This window comes from Cupressus sempervirens, chromosome 3, assembly GCF_028749045.1.
Source record: "Cupressus sempervirens isolate cs-2001-9-10 chromosome 3, ASM2874904v1, whole genome shotgun sequence".
In the NCBI taxonomy this organism is placed as follows: domain Eukaryota; kingdom Viridiplantae; phylum Streptophyta; class Pinopsida; order Cupressales; family Cupressaceae; genus Cupressus; species Cupressus sempervirens.
The window spans coordinates 660326035-660349536 of record NC_143120.1 but is presented as its reverse complement, the minus strand read 5'-3'; the positions used below and the strand labels follow the sequence as shown (position 1 = coordinate 660349536).

General features: G+C 36.4%; 1 protein-coding gene across 5 annotated transcripts in view; it reads left to right on the top strand.

Moving 5' to 3' along the window:
* Nucleotides 1-22887, top strand: part of LOC149568432 (microtubule-associated protein RP/EB family member 1A-like) — a 30386-nt gene extending 7499 nt beyond the window's left edge. For 3 of the 5 annotated variants that reach the window (XM_089821351.1, XM_089821350.1, XM_089821348.1), the window contains 3 exons: nucleotides 21535-21805; nucleotides 21901-22014; nucleotides 22222-22887. In XM_089821351.1, the coding sequence (XP_089677477.1) occupies nucleotides 21535-21805; nucleotides 21901-22014; nucleotides 22222-22467 (631 nt within the window). In that variant the 3' untranslated portion in view covers nucleotides 22468-22887. The remainder of the gene's footprint in view (nucleotides 1-21534; nucleotides 21806-21900; nucleotides 22015-22221) is intronic. The other 2 variants (XM_089821352.1, XM_089821349.1) reach the window with 1 other exon arrangement.
* Nucleotides 22888-23502: the final 615 nt, after the last annotated feature.

Here is a 23502-nt window from a genome sequence, read left to right as displayed (position 1 = left end):
TTCTATTATATTTATCATGTGAAACATATGCGAGCTGAAAACAACATTCTTTATTGTTTAGCCCATTGCCACATTCCATGAAAATCTCATGTAACTGAAAAAAGTACTCACATTCTGCCACACAGCTGGTACTATCAGGTTCAATCTAATTATCAGTTTGCACTTAAAAAATGAAGCTCTTGTAAGAACTTACTTGTAAATCAGGCACATGATTCAAACCATCTTCAAGTGGGTGTTGGCCTTTGTGGCAAATCAGGTACATAGCCTGGCAAACAATTCTGATTGCTGAATATTATTTTTAAACTCTATTATGAGTGAGGGACCCATATATGGTCTTACATATACAGAAATAATAAAAACTTAGATCTTTGTGCCAAGTAGGGTAGACATCAGCATTTCAGAAGCCTCAAGGGAAAGACCCAAGATGGGATAGGGACTTGGAACCGTAAACTTTGAGAGAATCCATTGCAAGTTGGTATCTAGTCCACTTGGATAACACCCACTTCTTCCATCTTTGAGCTGGAATAGTAATAAGGTTGGATATGAGTGTTAACAAATATACAAGTATCTTCGTCTGATTAAATAAATGAATAGTTCTTTTTATTTCAAATGCCTTATGTCCCTTAGCTTGGGACATAAATATCAAATATGTGTTAATTTGGTAATAATGGAGACTAAACCTACTATGGGGCATTACAATTGGTATCAAAGCATGATCCTATCATCCCGTAGGGTAAAAGATGGAACAAGAAGTGAACAAGTAATAGGAATTTATTGGCAAATGTCAGTCAATCCCAATAAGTTGATAACCTTGAGTTTTGCCTCTAAAAGAAAAGGGAGAAACCTTGTCACCAAAATTTATTGTCAAATAATGAAGAAATAGGTAATTGCTCGAGGACAAGTGATTTTGGGAGGTTAGGATTGTAATATCCCCTGCTAGTAATGAAATTTAATATTAAATCACAATATAAATAAAATAGTTACTAATTTTAAATATTTCAATATCAGAATTGTTTTTGGTTGGTAATAAGATACTTTATAAATAAACTAAAAAGATTTTCACAGAGAGGCCATATAAAACATAGCCACCACAAAACTTTCCCCTAACACCTATACCTCTTTTACAATCATCATTACTAAACAAAATTTCTCCACCTTCTATCCTTAATATATGAAGTCTTACAAACACAAAATAAGATTTCAAACTTTACTACCACTGAGATCCACCATCATTAACCAAACCCTCGATTCACCCTGAAAAAAAAAACTACATTATCCCTGTAGATTTTAGAGAATTAGTTTTGCCTTGTTCGTGCCATCCTTAATCTTTTCTAACACTAGGGTGTTATCCTTTACCTATTACTAGCCTTACTCGTTCCCTTCACAAAAAAATTCTTAGCTTATCAGAGGTCGCTCATGGCTATCAATTCGTTCTTCATTTCTCTGTCAATTATGCCCGCTGTGTTTCTTCATCCTTTGTTTTCTTTACCGAATGCTTCACACATAATTTTTTTTGTCGTCCTTCTTCGAAATTAGTAAGCCAATTTCCAAAGATGCAAAAAGCAAAATTTCAGTGACTTTTTCTTCCACCTTGACATCCTCATCGGAAAGACCACCTTCACCACCATTCATCTTTTATAGTAACCCGCTGTGTGACGACGTTGGGGATGAGAAACATGAAATCCTCTGACCCTTTTCCCTGCCCACTCCTAGAATGAGCAGATTTCCTCCACCAACTTGAGTCACTCTACCCTAATTTTTTCCTTGTTAGCTTCCTTATTAACATAATTTGGCCACTAGAGGAAACCAAATTTTCCTCTTTCCTCCCCCTCTGCTTCATCCTTAAAACGTTCACTATAATTGAAACCCATCCTCGGCTTGGCCCATTCTAACAAAGAGTCCACATGCACTATCAAGTCTTTTGGAAACAACGATGTCATTACCCATTTGACATCCTCTTCCATGAAGGCCAACTCCAAACCCCACACCATAACCATCACAACAATATCCACATTAATATTCTAGTGATGGGTTGAATTTTGAAACAGCTCCCCTACAGGTCCCTTCATTGCCTCCATTACTTCTGGCATTGGGAAAAGAAGCAACAGGCGATAGCGATGGTTTTGGATGGGGCCATAAAGCACTTACTGTTGTCGAGCCGTCCGAAATTTAAAGGTAGCTTCCATTTCTTACTCTCTGTTGCTATCCTTACCTGTTGCTTTCAGAAAAGTTCTGTACATTTATGATTAATGCCTTCACCCCTGCTAATTTTTATAACAAAAACACCCCCCAACTTGCTCAGATTACACACTTTGATCTGGCACCTCAATCTGTCACGCATTATCTCTCCGTCCTTTCAAGTTAAAACATTACTTTTCATAATAAGAACATTCATTACATATTCCTATATCTCCTCATCATTTCACAAGTTTGACATTCCACCTCGGTCATCACCCTTCATTTATTTCATAGTTGCATCACTTTCCTTGCAATGGTTCTTAAAGGACATATTACCTTTTGGAGAAATCAACTAAACAACTCTTCCCAACGGCTACTCCATTCAAAAAAACCTTTTCCTACCTCCAAAGAATTTGCTGCCCATTTTGAAAGTTGATCCGCTTCTCCATTTGACCCCCTGAAAACATGACAAATTTTGAAATCTTCCAGAGATACCAGCTCCTTATTTAAAGCTATCAAAATCTTTTCGAGATGCCATGCAGAGATGTGATTTCTTCTAATCGCCTCCATCACCATCCAATTCCCTTCCACAATTACTTTAAGACCTCCCAATTTCTTTGCACACTGAATTGCTAATAAAGCAGCCTAGAACTCCACTTCATTATTAGTCCCATCAAGTAATCGATTTGCCTCATAGGCCAAAGTTTCCCCATTCTAATCCCGAACTATAAAACCAGCCCCTGATCTACTAGGATTGCCCAACGCAGCCCCATTAAAGTTAGCTTTAATCCATCCCTCCTCCGGTGCTGTCCACATTGAATTTAATTTCTATTCTTTCTTAGGTTTATCCTTTATTAAAACTCCCGCTTGTCTAATTTTGATCCCTGGCCATTCTTTTTGAATAGTTCTATAATCTTTAGTAAAGACACATTTCCTCTGTTCCTTTCTAAACATAACAACACTTACCACTTCTTCTATGGAATGGTCAATCCTTCTCAAGAGTTTTTCCATAGGTTCTGAAATCTCTTAAGAAATTCTCTTATTTCTCTCCTTCCACACCTTCTAAATTACAATAGATGGACTTATCATCCACATACTTTCAAGCATGTTTCTCTTTCTCACTCGTGGCCAAGATGAGAAGAAATCCCCTGGAGAATTTCTCTAGGGCCCCTGTCATCCCAACTTAACTTGCACATGTTTCCAACATTCCACTGCTACTTCACAATGTAAAAGCAGATGATCCACTAATTCTTCCTTCCTCAAACACATCACACATCACAAAGAGCCTTGAAAACCTGATCTCATCCTTCTCTCCCCTGTCAGAATACGACCTTGAACTGCTAACCATGTGAACATCCTTGCTTTTGGCAAAATGTCCTTATGCCAACATGTTAGTTTGTGGTGACTGATCAAGGAAGTACTGTAAATACTTCATAAATTCTTATGGCCGACATGTTGTAACTAATTTTAATCCTTAAAGCGACAAAAATACTTGTATAAAAGTGCTTAGCGTTAGGGATTGTTTCATAAGGTGTGATGCGAAAATTGCTTCTTGCTATGGTATTGAGCTGTAAGGGATTACAAATTGTAATCAGGTTGTAATCACTGGATCATAATAATATTGGACTTACTGTTTGGTGGACACAGCCTAGGGATTGGGTGAACCACGTTAAACCTTGGTGTCTTGTATTCCCTTCTGTGTGATCTATTATTTTCTGATATTGTTTCTATTTGCATGTAATTGTCATTTCTATCCATGGTTAAATCCTAACAAGTGGTATCAGAGCCTAGTTGTTTTTCGGTTATCCTTTGTAGGAAAGTCTCACGGTTGAGTGGGAGCAATGGCAGACGAGGGTAAGCTGAGTGTTGACAAGTTTAATGGGCAGAAATTTCAGTTATGGAAGATGCAAATGGAAGACTATCTCTATCAAAAAGATTTATGGAAGCCATTGGAAGGAAAAACTAAAAACCAGGGAACTATGACAAATGAGGAATGAGAGGTTTTAGACAGGAAGGCACTTGGAAGCATTCGATTATGCTTGGCACCATCAGTGACATTTAACATTACAGAAACAAAGATGACGAAAGAGTTGATGGAAACCCTAGCGAAATTGTATGAAAAACCCTCCGTTTCAAATAAGGTTTTTCTCATGAAGCATTTATTTAATATGAAAATGGTAGAAGGTGTATCTGTTGCAGATCATTTAAATGAGTTTAATACTGTTACTAGTTAGTTATCTTCTATTATGGGTATAAATTTTGATGAAGAAATTAGGGCTTTCTTGATTTTGTGTTCTTTGCTTGAAAGCTGGAATGGCTTGGTAATGTCTGTGGGTAATTTTGTTTCTGGATTTAATACCCTAAAATATGATGATGTGATCAGTGTTATTTTGAGTGAGGAAAATTGTAGGAGAACCTCAGGTGAATCTTCATCAGCTTTGAACACACAAAGCAGAGGTAGAACGACTGAAAGAGGAAATAATTCCAGAAATCGTGGGAAATCAAAGGGGAAGAGGTCTCAATCCAGAGGGTCGAGAGATTGCTGGTACTATGGTAAAACAAGGCAAAAGAAGAAAGTTTGTTGGACTCGAAATAACAATGAAGGAGATAAACTAGAAGGGAACATGGAGACAAATGTGGTAAGTAACAAATTCGAAGAGGATGCTTTGCTTCTGTCTTTAGAAAGTGTTGATGATTCATGGGTTTTTAGATTTTGGTGCTTCATTTCATGCTACACCTCATAGAGGTTATTTCATTGATTATGTCCAAGGGGATTTTGGGTTTGTTTATTTGAGGGATAATGAACCCTGTCAGATTGTTGGAAAGGGAAAAGTTAAGATTAAGTTGCAGAATGAGAATCATTGACTACTATATGAGGTATAAGACATGTTCCAAGGCTGAGTAGGAATTTAATTTCAGCAGGGCAACTCGGTGATGAGGGTTGTGTAGTTACTTTTAATGATAAAAATTGGAAAGTTTCAAAAGGTTCTCTTGTAGTAGCAAAAGGTGTAAAGTAGGCACCTTATATCTTTGTACAGGTCATATTGTTCCTTCTACTTGAATTTTTTCAGAGAAACATGAATGTTCAGGAATAGTTGGTGTAGTTGAGTAGGGAGAACAAATAACTGCTATAGATTTTGATCAGCATTGTGGCACACCAGACTTGGGCACATGAGTGAGAAAGGTATGAAAGTACTTCATTCAAAGAAATTTTTACCAGGTTTGAAATGTGTTAATATGGATATATATGAAAGTTGTGTATGGAAAACAAAAGAGAGTGAGTTTTGTGAACACTAAGAAGGAAAATAAAAGAGAGAATTTAGAGCTTGTGAATACAGATGTATGGGTACCGGCTTAGGAATCTTCCCTCGATGGCTCTCATTATTATGTTACATTTATTGATGATGCAACTAGAAAAGTTTGGGTTTATTTCCTTAGATAGAAATCTGATGTATTTCAAACTTCTAAGAAATGGAAATGCTTGGTTGAAAATGAGACTGATAAGAAATTAAAATGTCTTAGATCTGATAATGGTGGTGAGTATTGCAGTCATGAATTTGAAGATTATTGCTCCACTAATGGGATTCGTAGAGAGAAAACTGTTCCAAGGACTCCACATGAACAGGACTATAATGGCGCGTGCAAGGAGCATGAGGTTGCATGTTGGGTTGCCCTTAAACATGTGGGCAGAGGCTATTAATACTGCTGTATATTTGATTAATAGAGGTCCCTCTACTCCTTTGAGTTGTGGTATTCCAGAGGAAGCATGAATTGGTAAGGTGAGTTATTCTTTTCTCAAAACCTTCGGTTGTGAAGCATTTGCTCATATAGATTCTGAAAATAGAATCAAGTTGGAAGCTAAATCAAAGAAATGTGTATTTGTTGGATATGGCATTGATGATTTTGGTTATAGGCTTTGGGATTTTGAAAATCGTAAAATTGTAAGAAGGGATGTCATATTCAATGAGAAAGCGTTGTACAAAGATCTGTTGTAGCAACATGAAAAGAAAGAAGATGATTATGTAGTGCTAGATGATACTCCAAAAGATGATGTTCCAACAATCCCTCATAATGTGCAACAACTGCAACAAAAAATACCACACACCCTAGTGAATGTTAGACGGTCAACAAGGCTAAGATGTTCTCCTTCTTTGTATTCTATTTTACTAACTGATGCTGGTGAACCTGAATTTTATGATGAAGCTGTGTAGGTGGATACTAAGATTCAGTGAGAGTCTGCAATGAAAGACAAAATGGACTCTTTGCTGAAAAATAAGACATGAGATTTATGCAAGTTGCTTGCAGGTAAAAGGGCTTTACAGAATAAGTGGGTTTACAGGTTGAAAGAAGAGGATGGAGGTAAGAAAAGATTTAAAGTTAGGTTAGTTGTAAAAGGATTTGCACAGAAAAATGCATTGATTTTGATGAGATATTCTCTCTTGTTGTTAAAATGACTTCTATCCGTACTGTTTTAAGGATTGTGGCTACTGAAAATTTGCATTTGGAGCAGCTTGATGTTAAAACAACCTTTTTTCATGGTGATTTGGATGAAGAGATTTATATGGCTTAGCTACAGGGATTTGAGGTCAAAGGTAAGGAGAACTTAGTGTGCAGAATGAAGAAAAGTTTATATGGTTTGAAGCAAGCACCTCGGCAATGGTATCTTAAATTTGACAGTTTTATGTATGAGCATGGATATAGTAGGTGTCATTCAGATCATTGTGTTTGTTTTAAGAGGTTGGATGATAACAACTACATTATTTTATGTTTATATGTTGATGATATGCTTGTAGCTGGGTCTAACATGGATCACATTAAGGGGTTGAAACGCCAGTTAGCACATGCATTTTCTATGAAGGATTTGGAGGCAGCAAAACAAATCCTTGTTATGAAGATTTGCAGATATAGGAAGAACATGAAATTGGCGCTATCTGAGGCGGATTATGTTGAGAAGGTGTTGCAACGTTTCTCTATGGAGAATGCTAAAGCTGTCAACACACCTTTATGTGGTCATTTGAAGTTGACTAGGAGATGTGTCCCAAGACACAAGAAGAGGAGGATAAGATGTCCAAGGTATCCTATGCTTCAACTGTAGGAAGCTTGATGTATGCTATGGTATGTACAAGGTCAGATATTGCACATGCAGTGGGAGTCGTTAGTAGGTATATGAGTCATCCAAAAATTGAGCATTAGAAAGTAGTTAAATGGATTCTCAGATATTTGAAAGGAGCATCCAGTAAATGTTTACTCTTTTGGGGCTCTACTACTGTTTTACAGGGTTACGTTGACTCAAATTTGGCAGGAGATATTGATACCAAGCGGAGTACGACAGGTTATGCATTTACTGTTGGTGGGGAAACAGTGCACTAGGTTTCTAGGTTATAGAAGGTTAATGCTTTATCCACTACAGAGGTAGAGTATGTTTCTACTACAAAGGCAGCCAAGGAGATGATATGACTTCAGTTCTTCTTGGAAGAATTGGGACACCCTTAAAGGGATAATAATTTGTTTACAGATAGTCAGAGTGCCATTCATCTTGCGAAGAATTCTGCTCTGAATTCAAAGACAAAACACATAAAGTTGCGGTACCATTTCATTTGGTCAATTTTGGATGATGGCAGTTAAAGCTAGATAAGATACAGATGACAATCCAGTAGATATGTTTATAAAGGTAGTGACAAGGGAGAAGTTGAATTCCTCTTCAGCTTCGGTTGGTCTTTTAGACTAAATAGAATAAAAGAACAATAGAGTCCAGGGTGGTTTGATCCAGTGGGAGCCCCATGTGGTAGTGGTATTGCTACATGATCAGTCTTCAAGTGGGAGATTGTTGTCTAGTGTGGAGTCTGATCAGTCCCCAAGTGGGAGATTGATAGTTTGTGGTGACCGATCAGGGAAGTACTGTACATACTTCATAAATTCTTTTAGGCTACTATTCGCTAATTGGCTATTATTTATTTGTCAATTTATGACTGACATGTTGTCAATTTAGTGTGTCATCTTTTTGTTTGAGTCCTTTCCCCTTTTTGTTTTGTCTTGCTTTTATTTTTATTATGATTTGGTTCAGCTTCGGAGTTTGTGCTCTCCCTTGCTCTTGTTCTCTTCTATTTGGTGAGTCTAGGCTAAATCTGCCACTTATTTTGTTTGACATCTCTTGCTCTCTCATCCTGATGATGGATCACGTAGTGTGATTCGAAACGTTGATGGTAAAAATCGTCACACAATCTAATCCAGAAACTAATCTACAAAACTATGATGGATTGTGGAAATTTGATCACATTAATGTTGTAACTAATTTTAATCCTAAAGCGGCAAAAATACTTGTATAAAAGAGCTTCGGGTTAGGGATTGTTTCATAAGGTGTGATGCGAATATTGCTTCTTACGACGGTACTAAGCTATAAGGGATTATAGATTGTAATTAGGTTGTAATCACTAGATCATAATAATATTGGACTTGTTGTTTGGTGGACGTAGCCCAGAAATTGAGTGAACCACATTAAACCTTGGTGTCTTGTGTTCTCTTCTGTGTGATCTATTATTTTCTGATATTGTTTACATTTGCATGTAATTGTTATTTCTGTCCGTGGTTAAATCCTAACATAGCATAAGTCCCTAGCTTCAAAACCAACTTCTATCCCTTGTGATAATAAGTCATAACCTAACTTAACAGAATACTCATCCGAAGATGAACCACACCATCTAATCTTGTCATTTCTTTCTATTAAGAAGACTTTTCTCGTAGAGAACACACCTTGTAAATATTGTTGTTGTTGAAAAGATAAACCTTCCACCCTCCAGTCCTTCTAAACAAAAATTTTACCCAACAAACCTTCTGACTCTATCATATAGTCTCTAACCTTACAACCCCATAAATCACACAAATTTTTTTTTAGCTCTCTATCCTAACACTCATCAAGGACCTCATATCCATTCTAAGAATCCTCCCAAAAATCTGCTTGATGCCCATTACCAACCTTCCATGAAATGTGATCAGTGATAACATGTCTACAGGAGATAATGAAGTTCTATATAGCCGAACCTCTTAAAGGGTTTTGAACTGTCAAGATCCTTGTCCCATCATTATAATCGAGATATTTGGCTCTTAAAATTTTAGTCCATAACTGTTCTAAATTTGTAACCACTTGCCACACCAATTTCACACCTAAAGCCACATTCATTTGATTCCAGTCTCTCTGGCCTGCTCCTCCAAACTTTTTCGGCCGACAACATCCTATTCTGATCTTTTGTTACACAATTAGGAATGCCTTCTAAAACTTCAGCCTCTTCCCACCCTCATTTTCTTCCAACCTACCTCTATTTTGGGAAAAAGGAGACAACCTTCTACTTTAACATCTCTGGATCCTTTACCAAATCCCCTTCCGAATTTACAATTGAGAAAATCCTATTATGAGCTCTTCTAACTTTGATTGAATTATGGAAGAATTTTGTGTTTCTATCACCTTCATTCAGCCATGTCTCTCTAGATTTCTGTCTCCAGAACACCTCCTCTCTTGACAAAATCTCCTCATATTCCTTTTTTAACTTTTTCTCTTCTACAAAATCCTCCTCCCCCACACCTTGCAAAATCAATCTGTCATTTAATTCCTTTAAGAGAGTTCTAACTCGACTTTCTTACTAAAAATGTTTTGGAAGGATTCCCTATTCCAGACCTTCAACTTCTCCTTTATGAATTGTAACTTTTTAAAAACAATAAAGGCCTTATTCCTTGAAAAAATAGGAGCATTTCTCCACTAGTGCTCTATCAAATCTTTTAAACCATCTACCCGTAGCCACATTGATTCAAATTTGAAGGGGCATCGATCTGGTGAGGATTCTTCCTGTATTCTAAGCCCAATTGGGAAGTGGTCTGAACCATGTATAGGCAAAATTTATGCCTCTACCATCCACTCAACCTTAGTCCAATCAGCCCCCAATAGAAATATATCTATTTTTTCAGCAATATTTACAAACCTTGGTCTCCTATTAGTCCATGTAAACTCACCTTGTTCAAAGGGAATATCCGCTAGACCATTTTTTGTCAGAAAGGATGAGAAATCTTCCTGATTGAGCGATCTCCACTCTCTTCCTCCCTTTTTTCCTCCAGGTAGAGAATAACATTAAAATCACCTCCCAACACTGTTATCTCATCTTGAATAGCCTCCATTACACCTGTTAGAGATTTCCACAGTTCTCTTTTGTTCTTACTTTACATAGGACCATAAACATTTATCACATTAAATTCCACTTCAAGCTATCTAGATCTTAACTTTAACCATTGCTAATTGCTTTCCTATTGCATTACAACAACATTAATCGAGTCCTCCTTCCATAACACACTTACACCCCTAGAAGTTCCTTTTGCCACAACCCGTTCACTACACCAATTTCCAAATTTTCTTTTTACTCTTGCTACATCTTCCCTTTTAATATTTGTTTCCTGCAAAAGGACAATATCCGGTCTCGCTTGATCAAGGCCTCTCTTAATCAAACAAACTTTCGAAGGGGCATTGCAGCCCCTTACATTCCAGGATAGGAGCTTCATCCTCTTCGGAAAGGGGTCTTTCCTCTTCCCGTTTTCAATTTACTTTGACCTCTTGCACTTCCAACTATCTGGATTAATGCATTTATAGTCCGTCTCCCTCTTTTTTGACTTTCCCCAACTTGAATTTTATGATTCTTTCTTTCAATTTTAGATAGAGTTCTCTTTTCTTTTAGAGCAATTTCATCAACCAACCCTAAGAAATCCTCCTCTCTTAATTGTCCATCCTCCTTATCCAAATCTGCATCCTCTGAACTCTTTTCTGTGCAGGATTCTTTAGTAGAACACCCCTTCAAGTTTCTTATAGGGGAAATCTCTTTATCTTTAAAACCTTCTCCATCACACCCTACTCTGTCCTCTTCTAAGAACATCCAATTGTCTTCTTCCTCAAAAGAAGACAAAAATCCTCCTTCAATCCATCCCCCCTTCTTCACCCACACATTCCTCCACTCCTTGAACCTGATCTACCTCCTTGATTAACGCTTGAGAACTGATCCTACCTTGTGAGGAGCTTTCATCATAAGCTCTTTCCCCTTCTGTCCACATACATTTAGATTCTTTTCTGTCCCTTTCTACTCCTGAAATTTGAACCTCTCTTTCTACCTCCATATGGTCTTGCTAGCTCTCTTTCTCACTTAGATTTTTCCTCTCTTCTTGATAGTCCTCCTCTATCATAACGTCCCCACCCCCTTCACTTTCTCTCTCTTGCAAGTTATTCTCTCTTGCTTTCAAAATCAAAACACTTTCCAGATCTGCCACCATATCTAGAGAGTCTCTCTCTTTTAACCTTTGCTCCACCTTCTAGACCCCAGAAATCTCTATCGCCCTATTCAATAGACTTTCCTCTTCCTTTCCTTTCAAGCGCTTCGCTTGCCCACATATTTTAGAATGATGGTCTTCACTAAGGCAATGTTCACACCACATTAACTCTTCCTCTATTGACAAAGGTTTGTCTCCACACCCCCGCCTTCGAATAGAGCTCAATCATTTCTGGTTAAGGGTGGCAATCGTTTCATATAATACAGATCCTAGGGAACATTTGAAAAGTTACCTTATCCACCATCTCCACTACTTTCACAAAGTTTCCCAACTTATTTCCTATCATTTGATAACAATAATCATTCTAGTATTCTTGTGGGAGATTTCGAAGACCCCCCCAAATAGGAAAATGTTTAATGACTTCCTTTGTTGAGTCAAAGTTTGTAACCCATGGTTTCATATAAAACCAAAGCCTTCCATATAATATGGGCCTCCATTCATAATCCAGCCTCCATTCATAATCCAATCCCTGTCCTGGGCAATGTCCACTGTTACCATGCAAAAATCATCTTTCAAATTTTTAAAATTTGCTACCCTCTCCCATTTTTCATCACACCATTTTTTTAGCTTTCCTGTTGAAGGCCATGCTTCCCCCCCACTTTATAAAGAAAGCATTACTCTAAAAAAATTACCTTCTCCTTCCATGAACTTTGCTCTATTACAACCTTATCCACTGTGCATCTTTCCTGCTCTAGTTCCTTAATCCTCTGTTGATCCTGGTTTTCCATTGCTTGTGGTCTCCGCATGCGTTGAGCAATCTTGCCAAAATCCACTTTTCCCCCCAGGTTATAAGAGGTTAAACGCTACATTGGGTGACCATTGTTTCCAATGTTTCTGATCCTCCTAGTCCCATCTTGTCCCACCCTTTCATCAACTTTCTCAACTTTTCTCCATTTAGTCCTCTGTTGGCCCTGCCTATCTCCCATCTGTCATCTGCCATTTCTTTGGCCCCAGTAGGTCAAACCTTCATGCCTTCAAAAGGGCTCGAATCTACCCTGTTGTAGGTATTTCCCTACACTATCTCTGTATCTTTAACCATTCCAGCTGTCAAACCCTAAGCCCTAGCGTTCCTGCATCTTGCCCTTAACCTTTCAATATCAAAATTTTAATATATTAATCAAGTAGGAGATTATTATCAGCACTACCTAAGAAAGCAAAGGCTAACTAATAAGGGTCAACCAAGGAGACCGACATCCATCATTAACACTATCCAAGCGAAGTCAATATTAATTAAATGACAAGTAAACTAATAGTAATTGGCATTAGCGGTTTATATGAATCGATAATCTAACCAGACAATATATACACAATGATGAACAAATGCATCAATGTAATAATGAAAGATCGACCAACTTATTTCACCATCTTGCATAAGGCTTAACTTGTGTTTTAGAGCTTCGACCCCTAACTTATTCGTGAGACAATTCTAAGCGGTCACATTATCAATTACAAAAAGAAATCAATTATTATATGTAGGCCATTCTAGATTATGTTAGCAACGATTACTAGAAGACTATAATGATATCCGGGATACATAAACAATAGCAATACAAAAGTTGAGAATAGTGACTAAGTTCCTTGAGATGGTATCATGGCAACAACTAGTTGATGTAAAGGACTATACAACGATTACTTAACAAATGATTAAGTCACAAGGGTAATGCGATTATCATATGTGTAGAACAAGATTTAGTATGCAAAGAACATTAACAAATAAAGTAAACATTCACAAACCAAAAACTAAATTCACATATATGCTTAGACAAAGAAAGCAAACAATAAGTGCAAACCTCACAAGAGAAAACACTCCATGCTTTCTTGATTCTGTAGATGTGTCCTTTTCTTGTGGATGTATGCTCAAGATGCTCAAAAGTTGCTTCAATGGAGATGGGTAATGGCAAATTGGTAGCTTTGTGAGCTCTCAATTTGGCATTATAAGGGTATGGGTATGGCTTTTGGCTCTCAAAAGGGCATGGTAACTTTAGCTCAAAGATTGTTGATGAAATGGCTTGGGATGGGATTCAATTTATAGGCTAAGGGGTAGAGGGATGGAGGGCTTAGATGCAAGGATGGATGAAGGCTTAAGGAGGGCTAGGATGCACTCAAAGGAGAGCACATGGATTGTGCTTGTTTAGCACCAATGGGAAGGTGACACTTGTCACAAGGAGGATGAGTGTGAGAGGGTAGGGTAAAGGGTTGGTTAAAGGCATGATGAGTGGGGTTGAGTATGTAAGAGGGATGTAAGAGGAATGAGTGTGGAAGAGGGAAGAGTGTGGAAGATGGGTGTAAGAGTCATGAGTGGGCTTGTAAGAGTCTTTTATGTTTTGTAAGAGCACTCATGACTTAGTGGTTGGGTTTTTTGAGGGGAGACTTTGGTTTGGATTAGGAAAGTCTTAAACTTGTTTAAGGAATGTGACAACATTAGGGGGTGGATTAGGCTTGGGTTTAGGATTAGATTAGGGATGTTAGAGATGTGCAAGTGGATGGCATTAATGAGGGTGGGTGAGTTAGTGGCTAAGCTTGGTTAGTATGGGTGGATGGGGTGGATTAGGCTAAATGGAGGATTAGAGATAGGTTAGGGGTTTTTTAATTTGAGGATTTCATTTATCAAATAGATTTATTTAATAAATGGGGATTTTTGGAATTAGATAAGAGAAAAGGATTTAATTGATAAATAATAGATTATTTGATTTATCAATTAGGACTATAGATGATTAATTAAATTAATCAACTAGGGATGGCAAAGGATTAATTAAATAAGAATTTAATTAATAATGCCTTTAGAGATGGCTAAATTAGATTACCAAAGCAGTGTAATCAAATTTAGGTGTCTACAATATGAAGTTCATGATACAAAAGTTTAAGGGGTGCGATTTTTAATGAAAGGTGACGAATATGAAGAGACATAAGCCATATCTTAAAGGTTGCAGCCTTTTAGAAGGGCAAAATATATAATGAATATTGTTGGTGTAATTAAAAGTTACTAATTACACTTTACTTAAGTTTACTTCTAGGATAATGCATTTGCATATTAGTTGTCATTGAGACACCTAGGAGTTTGCACTTTATTTAACATATGGTGTAGGAGAAATCCACTTGCACTTGTTATCTCACATCTCTTGTTTCTGAGATCCAACTTGTGTTCTTATTACATTATCATCCTCTCATTGTTGCACATACTTTGTTACACAATGGAAGATGATCCACCTTTAGTGGACATGTGATTACACCTTGCCAAGTTGATATGTTATCACTTGCATCACACCTAGTTTATCATGCATTGCCTATATATTCAGGCACATCTACATTTGAGAGATTTCTCATAACAAAAGAACCTAGAGGAAAGGTTGAGTTATGAAAAGGAAGCTACAATGGTTATTTGATTAGTTAGACTTTGACAAGAAAAAGGTATTGTTTATATCATGTTGATGTTCAAATCTTTATAGTAAAAATCAAGATATATCACTTATGTAAGGCTTGACCAAGAAAGAGACTAAAAACTAAGTAATGCTAGTATCAACCGAGCTCCAGTATAGGCCAAGCATTTTAGTGTTGACCAAGCATTAGTATCAACTAAGTGATAGTTGACGTTAAGCTCTAAAGTGACCAAGAAATTCACCAATGGCCAAGTGCTAGAATTTACTAATGGTCGAGCAACAATATTTTGCATTCACTAAATATTGATTGGGCGTCCATTTTCATTTGATCCACTATTGAATTTGATTATTGATTATCATTGAATCTGTCATTTGAGGATCATGTCATTTTGTCTCTCTTGTGCTCTCTATTGAGCTTCTAGATCTTGGCATTTTTATTCATTGCCTTAAGGCAAATTTTTACATCATGTCAAAGCTTGAGGCAGATTCTTAAAAGCATTAAACCCATCTTTTGAGGGCATGGAAGGAAAATTATTATCTATTTCGTATTTAGAAAGGAATACAGAAGAAATACATATCAAAGATGGGTGTTTGCATCCTGGCTAATCAGGTGCATGGGTTGGTAAGTAATTAGCGAGTAATTCTGACTGCTGAATATTTATCTAATTTGTTTATGAGTGATAGACCCATATATGGTCTTCCATATGCATAAATAGTAATAAACTCAAAATTATACATTCATATGTTTATAATAAATATTTCTTAATATATATATATAAAATCAAAATGATATATACACTATTACTGATAATCAAGATATTATATAAATACTTAGGTCCTATTACTATTTTAATTTGAGAAGGGAAGACAGCGATATATACACTATTACTGACTTGGGCCTGTAAACTTTGAGGGAATCCATTGCAAGTTGGTATCTAGGCAACTTGGATAATACCTACTCCTTTCGTCTTTGAGTTGGAATAGTAATAAAGTCTGATATGAGTGTTAATGAATATACAGATAACTTAATCTGATTAAATAAATGAATATTTCTTTTCACTTCAAATGCCTTATATCCCTTAGCTTGGGACATAAATATCAAGTCTCTGTTAATTTGGTAATAACTAAGACTCAACCTACCAGGGGACAGTACAAACAGCTTTAGGAATCAAGTCACACCCACTTGAGAGTCAAGCCATGTTGAAGAATGGAGTCATAAGACAACCATTCGGCACTTAGTCAAGTATTGGACTAGGATGACCAGAAAATGGAGTGGTATGATACACTATTAAAATCCCCCTCTTCATCTTAGGTTCAAGAATGATATGCTCTTGGTCTTTGTAAAGGATGAGCTCATTGACTACTTTGAACCTATCATCTTGCACCTTCCCTTCAAAAATGTCATAAGAAAACAACTCCTTATAAAGTGCGTCATCTAGTGCATTGTTATTTCTATTGTCAAATTGCATCATTTAGTTCTTAATTTAAATATCGACCATGGTGTGTACAAGGCTGTCTGCTATAAGGATCATCCAAAGAGACTCAATGATTGGGGGTTTTTGCACTATGAATAGTGACTGACTTGTTGTTTTGAAGTTATCCAAAGCAATAGAATTTCTAAAGTTCTTACTTACTCCCAATTCGGATCCTAGAATAGATTTATAACATGTTCCCTTCCTATTTAGCAATTAGAGAATAACAATAGGAATTCAATTTAATCTATCCAAAACAACGTTGTACTAAAGATGGTATAACTTAACTAGTTAATAAGGAAAATACTTAAACAAATGCAACAAATAATCTAATCTAAACAATTTCTTTTAACTCTTAACTATGTCTTTATCTGTTGAAAACTGTTCAAACAAATAGTACCCCTACTTTTAACACATCTTGAATTAACAAGATTTGAAATGATTTCTAAGATTGAAAATAACAAACTTTCTAAAAATTACAGTGATAGAATCTACCTTGACATCCAGATCCATATGAGCATAATGACTTCCATATTCAATGAATTCAAAACACAAATAAGATCCAAGTAATTCCTTCAATTATCCAAGCTTTAATGCTGAGTCTGAAAACAACTTGCTGACTGTAGAATACTAACAAAACTATCAACTAGCTTCCTAAACTATCTTACTTTTAACCAACTCCCTATTACGAAGTAGACCATTTCAGTCGTGCATACTCAAAAACAAAGCAGCAATGGAATATATATATATAGTATTCCTTATTTGAAAAACAAAACAACAATCTGAATGTTCAGGATTGACCAAAAGAAAAGAAATCAGAACTATGGGTTCTGTTATTTACAACAGTGTAGTAGAAGAAACAGGTGGACCAAGTATATCAAATATGTGCCAATTACGCATGAAATGTGCAATTCTTCTTTAGTTGATCTGATTGTATTCTTTCAGTTCTGTCACTCAAACTTCACTTATGTGGAACTTCTTGTGCATAAAGTTCGGCATCTTTCCAAATATATTGTCTTCAAATCTGGGAGTATCTCATAAATGGTAAAATGCATAATAATGCCATAGATTCACAAAATCTATTCAAATCGATAGGAACAAAATTTGCATTATCATTCGAATATCAACATTAGTTCATTAATTCAAAATTAGCTTTAAGAGCCAATTATCTAAGTATATATGCATATAAGTCTTATTATTTACACTTATTAATATTCAGAAGATGTCTTTTGGGTTACTGAAAACAGGAATAAAAGATGTAATTAAATAATGCTCATCACTCCTCTTCTATTTTTTTTCAAGTTCAATCTTATCACTTCCTAGATCTTCATTGGATACCACCCTTGACTTGGGAGGTGATGCCTTGGGAAGTTTTATATTCTTTTCAGTTCTGAAATGATCTCTTGGACAGAATAGGAGGCATTGTCTTCTTGGGATAGAAATTGCCCCTAACCATGAACATTCCAAATTAAGGGCTCTTATGATGGCTTCTTGTGATGTATTCGGTTTAAATGCCCTTATAAAGAGGTTTGGAAAAGCCTTCTACAAATAGGACCATGAGTCTTCTTTCAGTTACATCAGGAACCATTACTGCAACTATTTGAAATTTTTCTACAAAATATTCCACTTCGCCTTCTTGCTTCAGCTGTGCTAAGTATGTAAAGTGAATTTTGGGATCTCAACTATCAAATCTTTCAAGCATGCTTTGGCTGTCCTCCATAGTGTTAATGGAATCATGCCCATGGGTTATCATGCCATGATACCACCATTCATGGGCTATCCTTTCAAGATGTAGTGTAGCAATTTTTAAAGCTTCCTCTTCGAACAATGGGTTCAATGAAAAGTATGTGTCTAATTTTTGTAACCAGGCCCTTGCTGATGTGCTTCTAGTCCATTCAAAATTGGGAATTGCAATCTTTACCAAACGGTGTTGGACACCTTTTCTCTCTCCACGCCTCCTACTTTTATGCCCTCCTTGTTTTCATTTCATAGAACTCTATGAAGGTCATATCATTGCGAATGGGAATGCTCAAGGCACTGTACTCATCATGAAGCTTATCCATCTCATTTATCTGATCAAGCTTCTCCTCTTCTCCCAAAAATTAGCCTTGGAGGATCCAGTATTCACTGAAGCTTTCTTGGCTGAAATCTTTTGCCCATCAATTCTACTCACTTCTGCCCTATTTTGTGTAGGCTTATTAGTTTTTCTCTACCGATTTAGTTCTGTCAGGAGTTGGACCATCCATCTCATAGATTTTTGCCACTGTAATTTGGGATTCTTCATTTCTCCTGACAAAAGCTTCCATATTATCCTATCCTTATCTCCCATGGTTGTTCCCTTCTTTTCATGCAATTGGTAACATTGTTCTATTTCACTCATCAAATACCCTCAGGCTGCAAGAAGCCATGCACTGATACAACTAAAATAAACCGTCTTAGATTTTTATAATCTTCTAATGAAACTAAGCTAGATCAACAGAGTTGTTTGGTAATTTTCACATAGTCAACTCAGATCTGTAATATTTCATTACCAGATTTGAGCCTTATGCAATTACATATAGATTATATTTGATAATAAACTCAGTAATGCAATTCCAAATGTAATTGTTTCTTTTCAACACAAAGATTGACACAAACTCTGAGTTTGATAAAGAACCTTGTAACAAACCAAACACACAAATTCTGCGTTTGATATGGTTCCTTTTTGTTTGTGACTCTTGTAACATTTGTTGACTGAAATCTGAGAGCTCAAACTGAAGGATCTTGAATACTCCAGAATATACTGGCTGCTCCACAATTACCTTCTCCTGATAGTTAGCCATGGATTTGCACAATTCGTTTGTTCATCTTCAGATGTAATTTTTCATGAAACTGATGCCTTACTTAATAGTTAACACTAAACTAATTCCTTACTTAACACTATAAGCACTGCAAATAACCTGCTTTGTTGGGTTAACGGACCACAACAAAGAAGGGAATAGATATCACTCACTCCATAGAAGAAAGATCTCTAAGTCATGTGTGTCCTATAAGGTAGAAGAAATACAATTATTCAGAAATATAGAACTAAGGGACAAAATAGACTAAATATTGATTGATGACGAGTTGGTAAAGGCTACTCCTATTAGGATTGAGTTGCCCAGTTTTCCATCTGAGCTCCTTCAATATTTGTTTAATCCCTGATCATGTGAAATTCATTGATGCCTCACCATACCAAACAAATTACTTAAATAGAATAGCTGGTTCGTTTTGGTAAACCGCCACAACAAGGTCAGCGAAAGAGCCAAATTATGTATTTATTTGCTAAAACAACCAAGGTTGGCCAAATAGCTAAAGTATTTAAAATATGTATTTATTTGCTAAAACACTCAACTAGGCTGGCCACAGAAAATAACAATAATATAAAATATTTAATAGCTGTGCTTATTAAATATTTTTAAGACCAGACTGACTTGTTTGGAAAACGGTATCATCATAGTCTAGGCCTTGGTAAAATTAATACTAAATCATAAGCCATAGTATCATCTACCACACTAATCATTAGCAAACACCATGGTATCCATAAACGTCATTCATATTGAAATACAAACAAGCCATTGCCTTTTTTAAGGAGGTTCCTATAGGGGACTCATTAGGAATTCATTGAAATGTTTGAAAACCGCAATCACAAGGTCGGTCTCCCTTGTACTGACTGTGAGGGCATGGAAGGTGGGCCACCCTTCCATCCATCAGTCCACCTTGGAGGCACTCCATACTCCTTGATCAAGCCTAGGAGCACTAATCAACCTCCTAGCCCATGAGGCTTAACCCCAATGGGTAGCATGCTTGATAGGAGTACGAAGACTACCTCTCTCTACCAAGCCTAGGAGCACACATATGCCTGCTGACGATGGGTGGCATACTTGATGGCGAGTATGTCAATTCTTCATCTCTCATGTATTCAAAAGGTTGATCAGCCTTCCTGTTTTGCAAACCATTTCTCTACATTGTGAATGGGCTATCATATGAATCTTCCATTGCATGTTTATATTAGAAAGAGCACTGGGATTACTCATTAATTTCTGCACGTATCTCTATTGTACGAACTCATATGCACGGATCTATATTTCTACTTATCTATCCACTTTATCCCTTAATTAGCATTGTTGCCAGGATTGGTTCAGTTGTTACTGCAGTTTTGCTTCTGCTTATTTGTCATTGATCATTCCAATTCTTATCCTTCATGGATTTTTTTTGAATGATTAAGATTTGTATGAATTATTGATTGAATGTTCCTTTGATTGTATGATTCGAGGTATTGGTGCGTGATGATTAAGTGATTGTTGATTAGATGATTGATGATCTAATGAGTGGCAGTTTGATATATTGGTGAATGATGGTTGAATGAATGTTGATTTGATAGAATGATTTGCTGATTGATTCTTTGCTTGATTTGGTTATTGATGAGTGATGATTGATAAATGATCCTTGAATGCTTGGATAATTTCTTGTTTATACTTTGTTTCATAAGAATTGGGTCACTGCCATCTGTTGCTGCCTTTTAAAAAAAATGGAACTATTTTCCAAATGGATCTCTCTTGGATGCCCTCATCTGGAATCCTCTCCCCTTTATATCTTCCAATGTGATGGGGAGTCTCACCTTTGCATTATGTCTGCCCTTCACCTCTTCATTATGTCTGCCCTTTGCAAGTGTCAAGACTCAAAACCTTCCACGATTACCTCCCTTTTGAAAGAATATAACCCTCCATAATTTCTATCCTTTAAATTTTTAAAAGAGTCACGACCTTTCATAATTGTCACCCTTTGAAAGAGTTACTTCCTTGTTTTTGTCTCATTTCTTTCTTCTTCCATTAATCCTTCTTTGAACTCTTCTCCCTTCTATAGCTCATGTTTGAGAGAGTCACAACTTCTCATTTAATGCCTTTTGACCCTTCTATAGCTCATGTTTGAGAGGGTCACAACTTCTCATTTAATGCCTTTTGACCCTTTTTAAAAATTAATTAAGCTTAAATTATATTTAAATTTGTATTTTTATTTTTTATGTTTTTTTAATTATTAAATCCTATTTCAAAAAAGGTATATTCCAACTTACCTTGTTCAATTGTAGCAGTTTTGATAAGGTTTTGTATTTTTCATTTGGGGTGTTTCAGTTACAATGCTTTGGAACGCAGAGAAATGTGTAAAGGGGGTAAAGAAGTTACTAAGAAGGCAACCTCTGCATCCAAACACTATGCAGTTTCAGGCTCCAGGCAACATGAAACTCCTGTTACCAATGATGCACACAAAGCAACAAGAAAAGTCCCCAGTAATACTGCTGGAAATGCTCAGATTTCTACATCAACGGCAGGGGAGCAAAGAACCTCTGTTGCTCATCCAGCTCCAGTTGTCGTTCAATCACAAATTCACAACCTTAATGAGCAGGTTTATATCAAATACCCCATCCTTTTTGTATATTGAATCATGTCTTGAATCGCAATCAGCATACATCTAATTACTAAAACTTTACCCTTATGCAGATAACCGAATTACTGGTGTCCGTGGCTAGCTTGGAAAAGGAAAGAGAATTCTACTTTGCAAAATTAAGAAACATTGAAATTTTGTTTCAAAACCCAGCTATGAAATGTTTGCCAGTGAGCACAAGTCTCCTGTCTCATTTGCATTCTTTGACTGTCAATATTGAGAAAATGGCTTTCACTTGAAATGACTTTTCATGATTCTTCAAATGACATTTTTGGCTTTGAAGCTCTCATGTTAAAGTGTTTACCAGGCCTTTCCATACAAGCTGTTGGTTATCAAATACCTTACAACTTAGTTCAACTGTTCTCTTCTTTATGCAGGTAGTTTCTGCAGTTAAAAGGATTCTGTATGCAGCAGAACACAGCCCGACAGTAATTGCTGAAGCCAAAGCCATTATGTGTGATCAATCTTTAGGACTATCCAACTCCATTGTTACAGATAAAAGGGAATCTCAGAAACGTAAACCTGGAATGACAGCTGAAGAATATATTGCAAATGCAACTTTCAACCCCAGGCAAAGAAGGAATCCCTTGGAAGATGCCAATCATTTCCATTCATCAGTGTGACTCAGCCAAACACTTTTTTAATTCTGCTCTCTTGTGATAACGAAAAATGTTTGATCTCATTAGGAAGGCATGCTCTGTCTCACCCAAATTCAGTCAAGCCTAATAAGAGCTCTGAAGTTTTCCGCATTGGAGAAACAGTTTCCTAAAAAAAAAAGGCATTTCTGGTGCTACTTTAGCTCATTAGGCTGATTTAACTTTGCTCCTAGTCAAGAATGAGACTGAGGGTTTCCTATATTTTTCTGATATGTTGTAAAAGTCTGGTGTATATAATCTTGAAAAATGTGAGTTTTTATTTTGGTTGGTAGTTGTATTAGTTTAGATCTAGCTCGAGACAATGCTTCAAATAATTTTGGAATGGAAATGCCCGGCTGCATCTTCAAGATTAATAATTAATAATTCCCTTAAGATGTTCATAGTGCACCGAGTTTAAACTGTTGATCAGTGTGATCTGATTTGTCCATCCTTGAATTTTGATGGCAACCAATTGGCTTTGACAAAATAGATCACAAAAGTAAATATGTTATCTCCAAAAGTTGATGTTTTCACTTCAATAAAATAGATCGTGCAGAATTTTTTTTTCTTTCGAAGATCGATGTTTTCTCACTAAGGACTTCATGGTTTGTGAAGTCTTTCCTTTGTATCAAGTAATGTTTGATTTTAGATTTGAATTCTCTATGCTTTTAGATATGGAATACTTGTTTTATCATCCTTGTCATTGTATGCTGGGCATGAACATTTTCAGTCCAGCAATTAAATAGGTGTTACAGGGGGTACATATTTGTATTGAACCAAGTGTGCATCTTTTGATTAAGCCTTGTTGATGTTATAGCTTCAGTTGGATTGAATTGATCTAGAGATGACCCCTCTATGGTTATTGGTTAAACATTATTGCATTTGATTAATTGTCAATTATATAGATAGATAGTTGTTAATATTGTCTAACAACAATTAACTTACAATAACCAATATTGATTAACATAGAGACATGCCTCTTCTAGTCCTATATATATACATTCAGATCTGCATTTGGAAAAA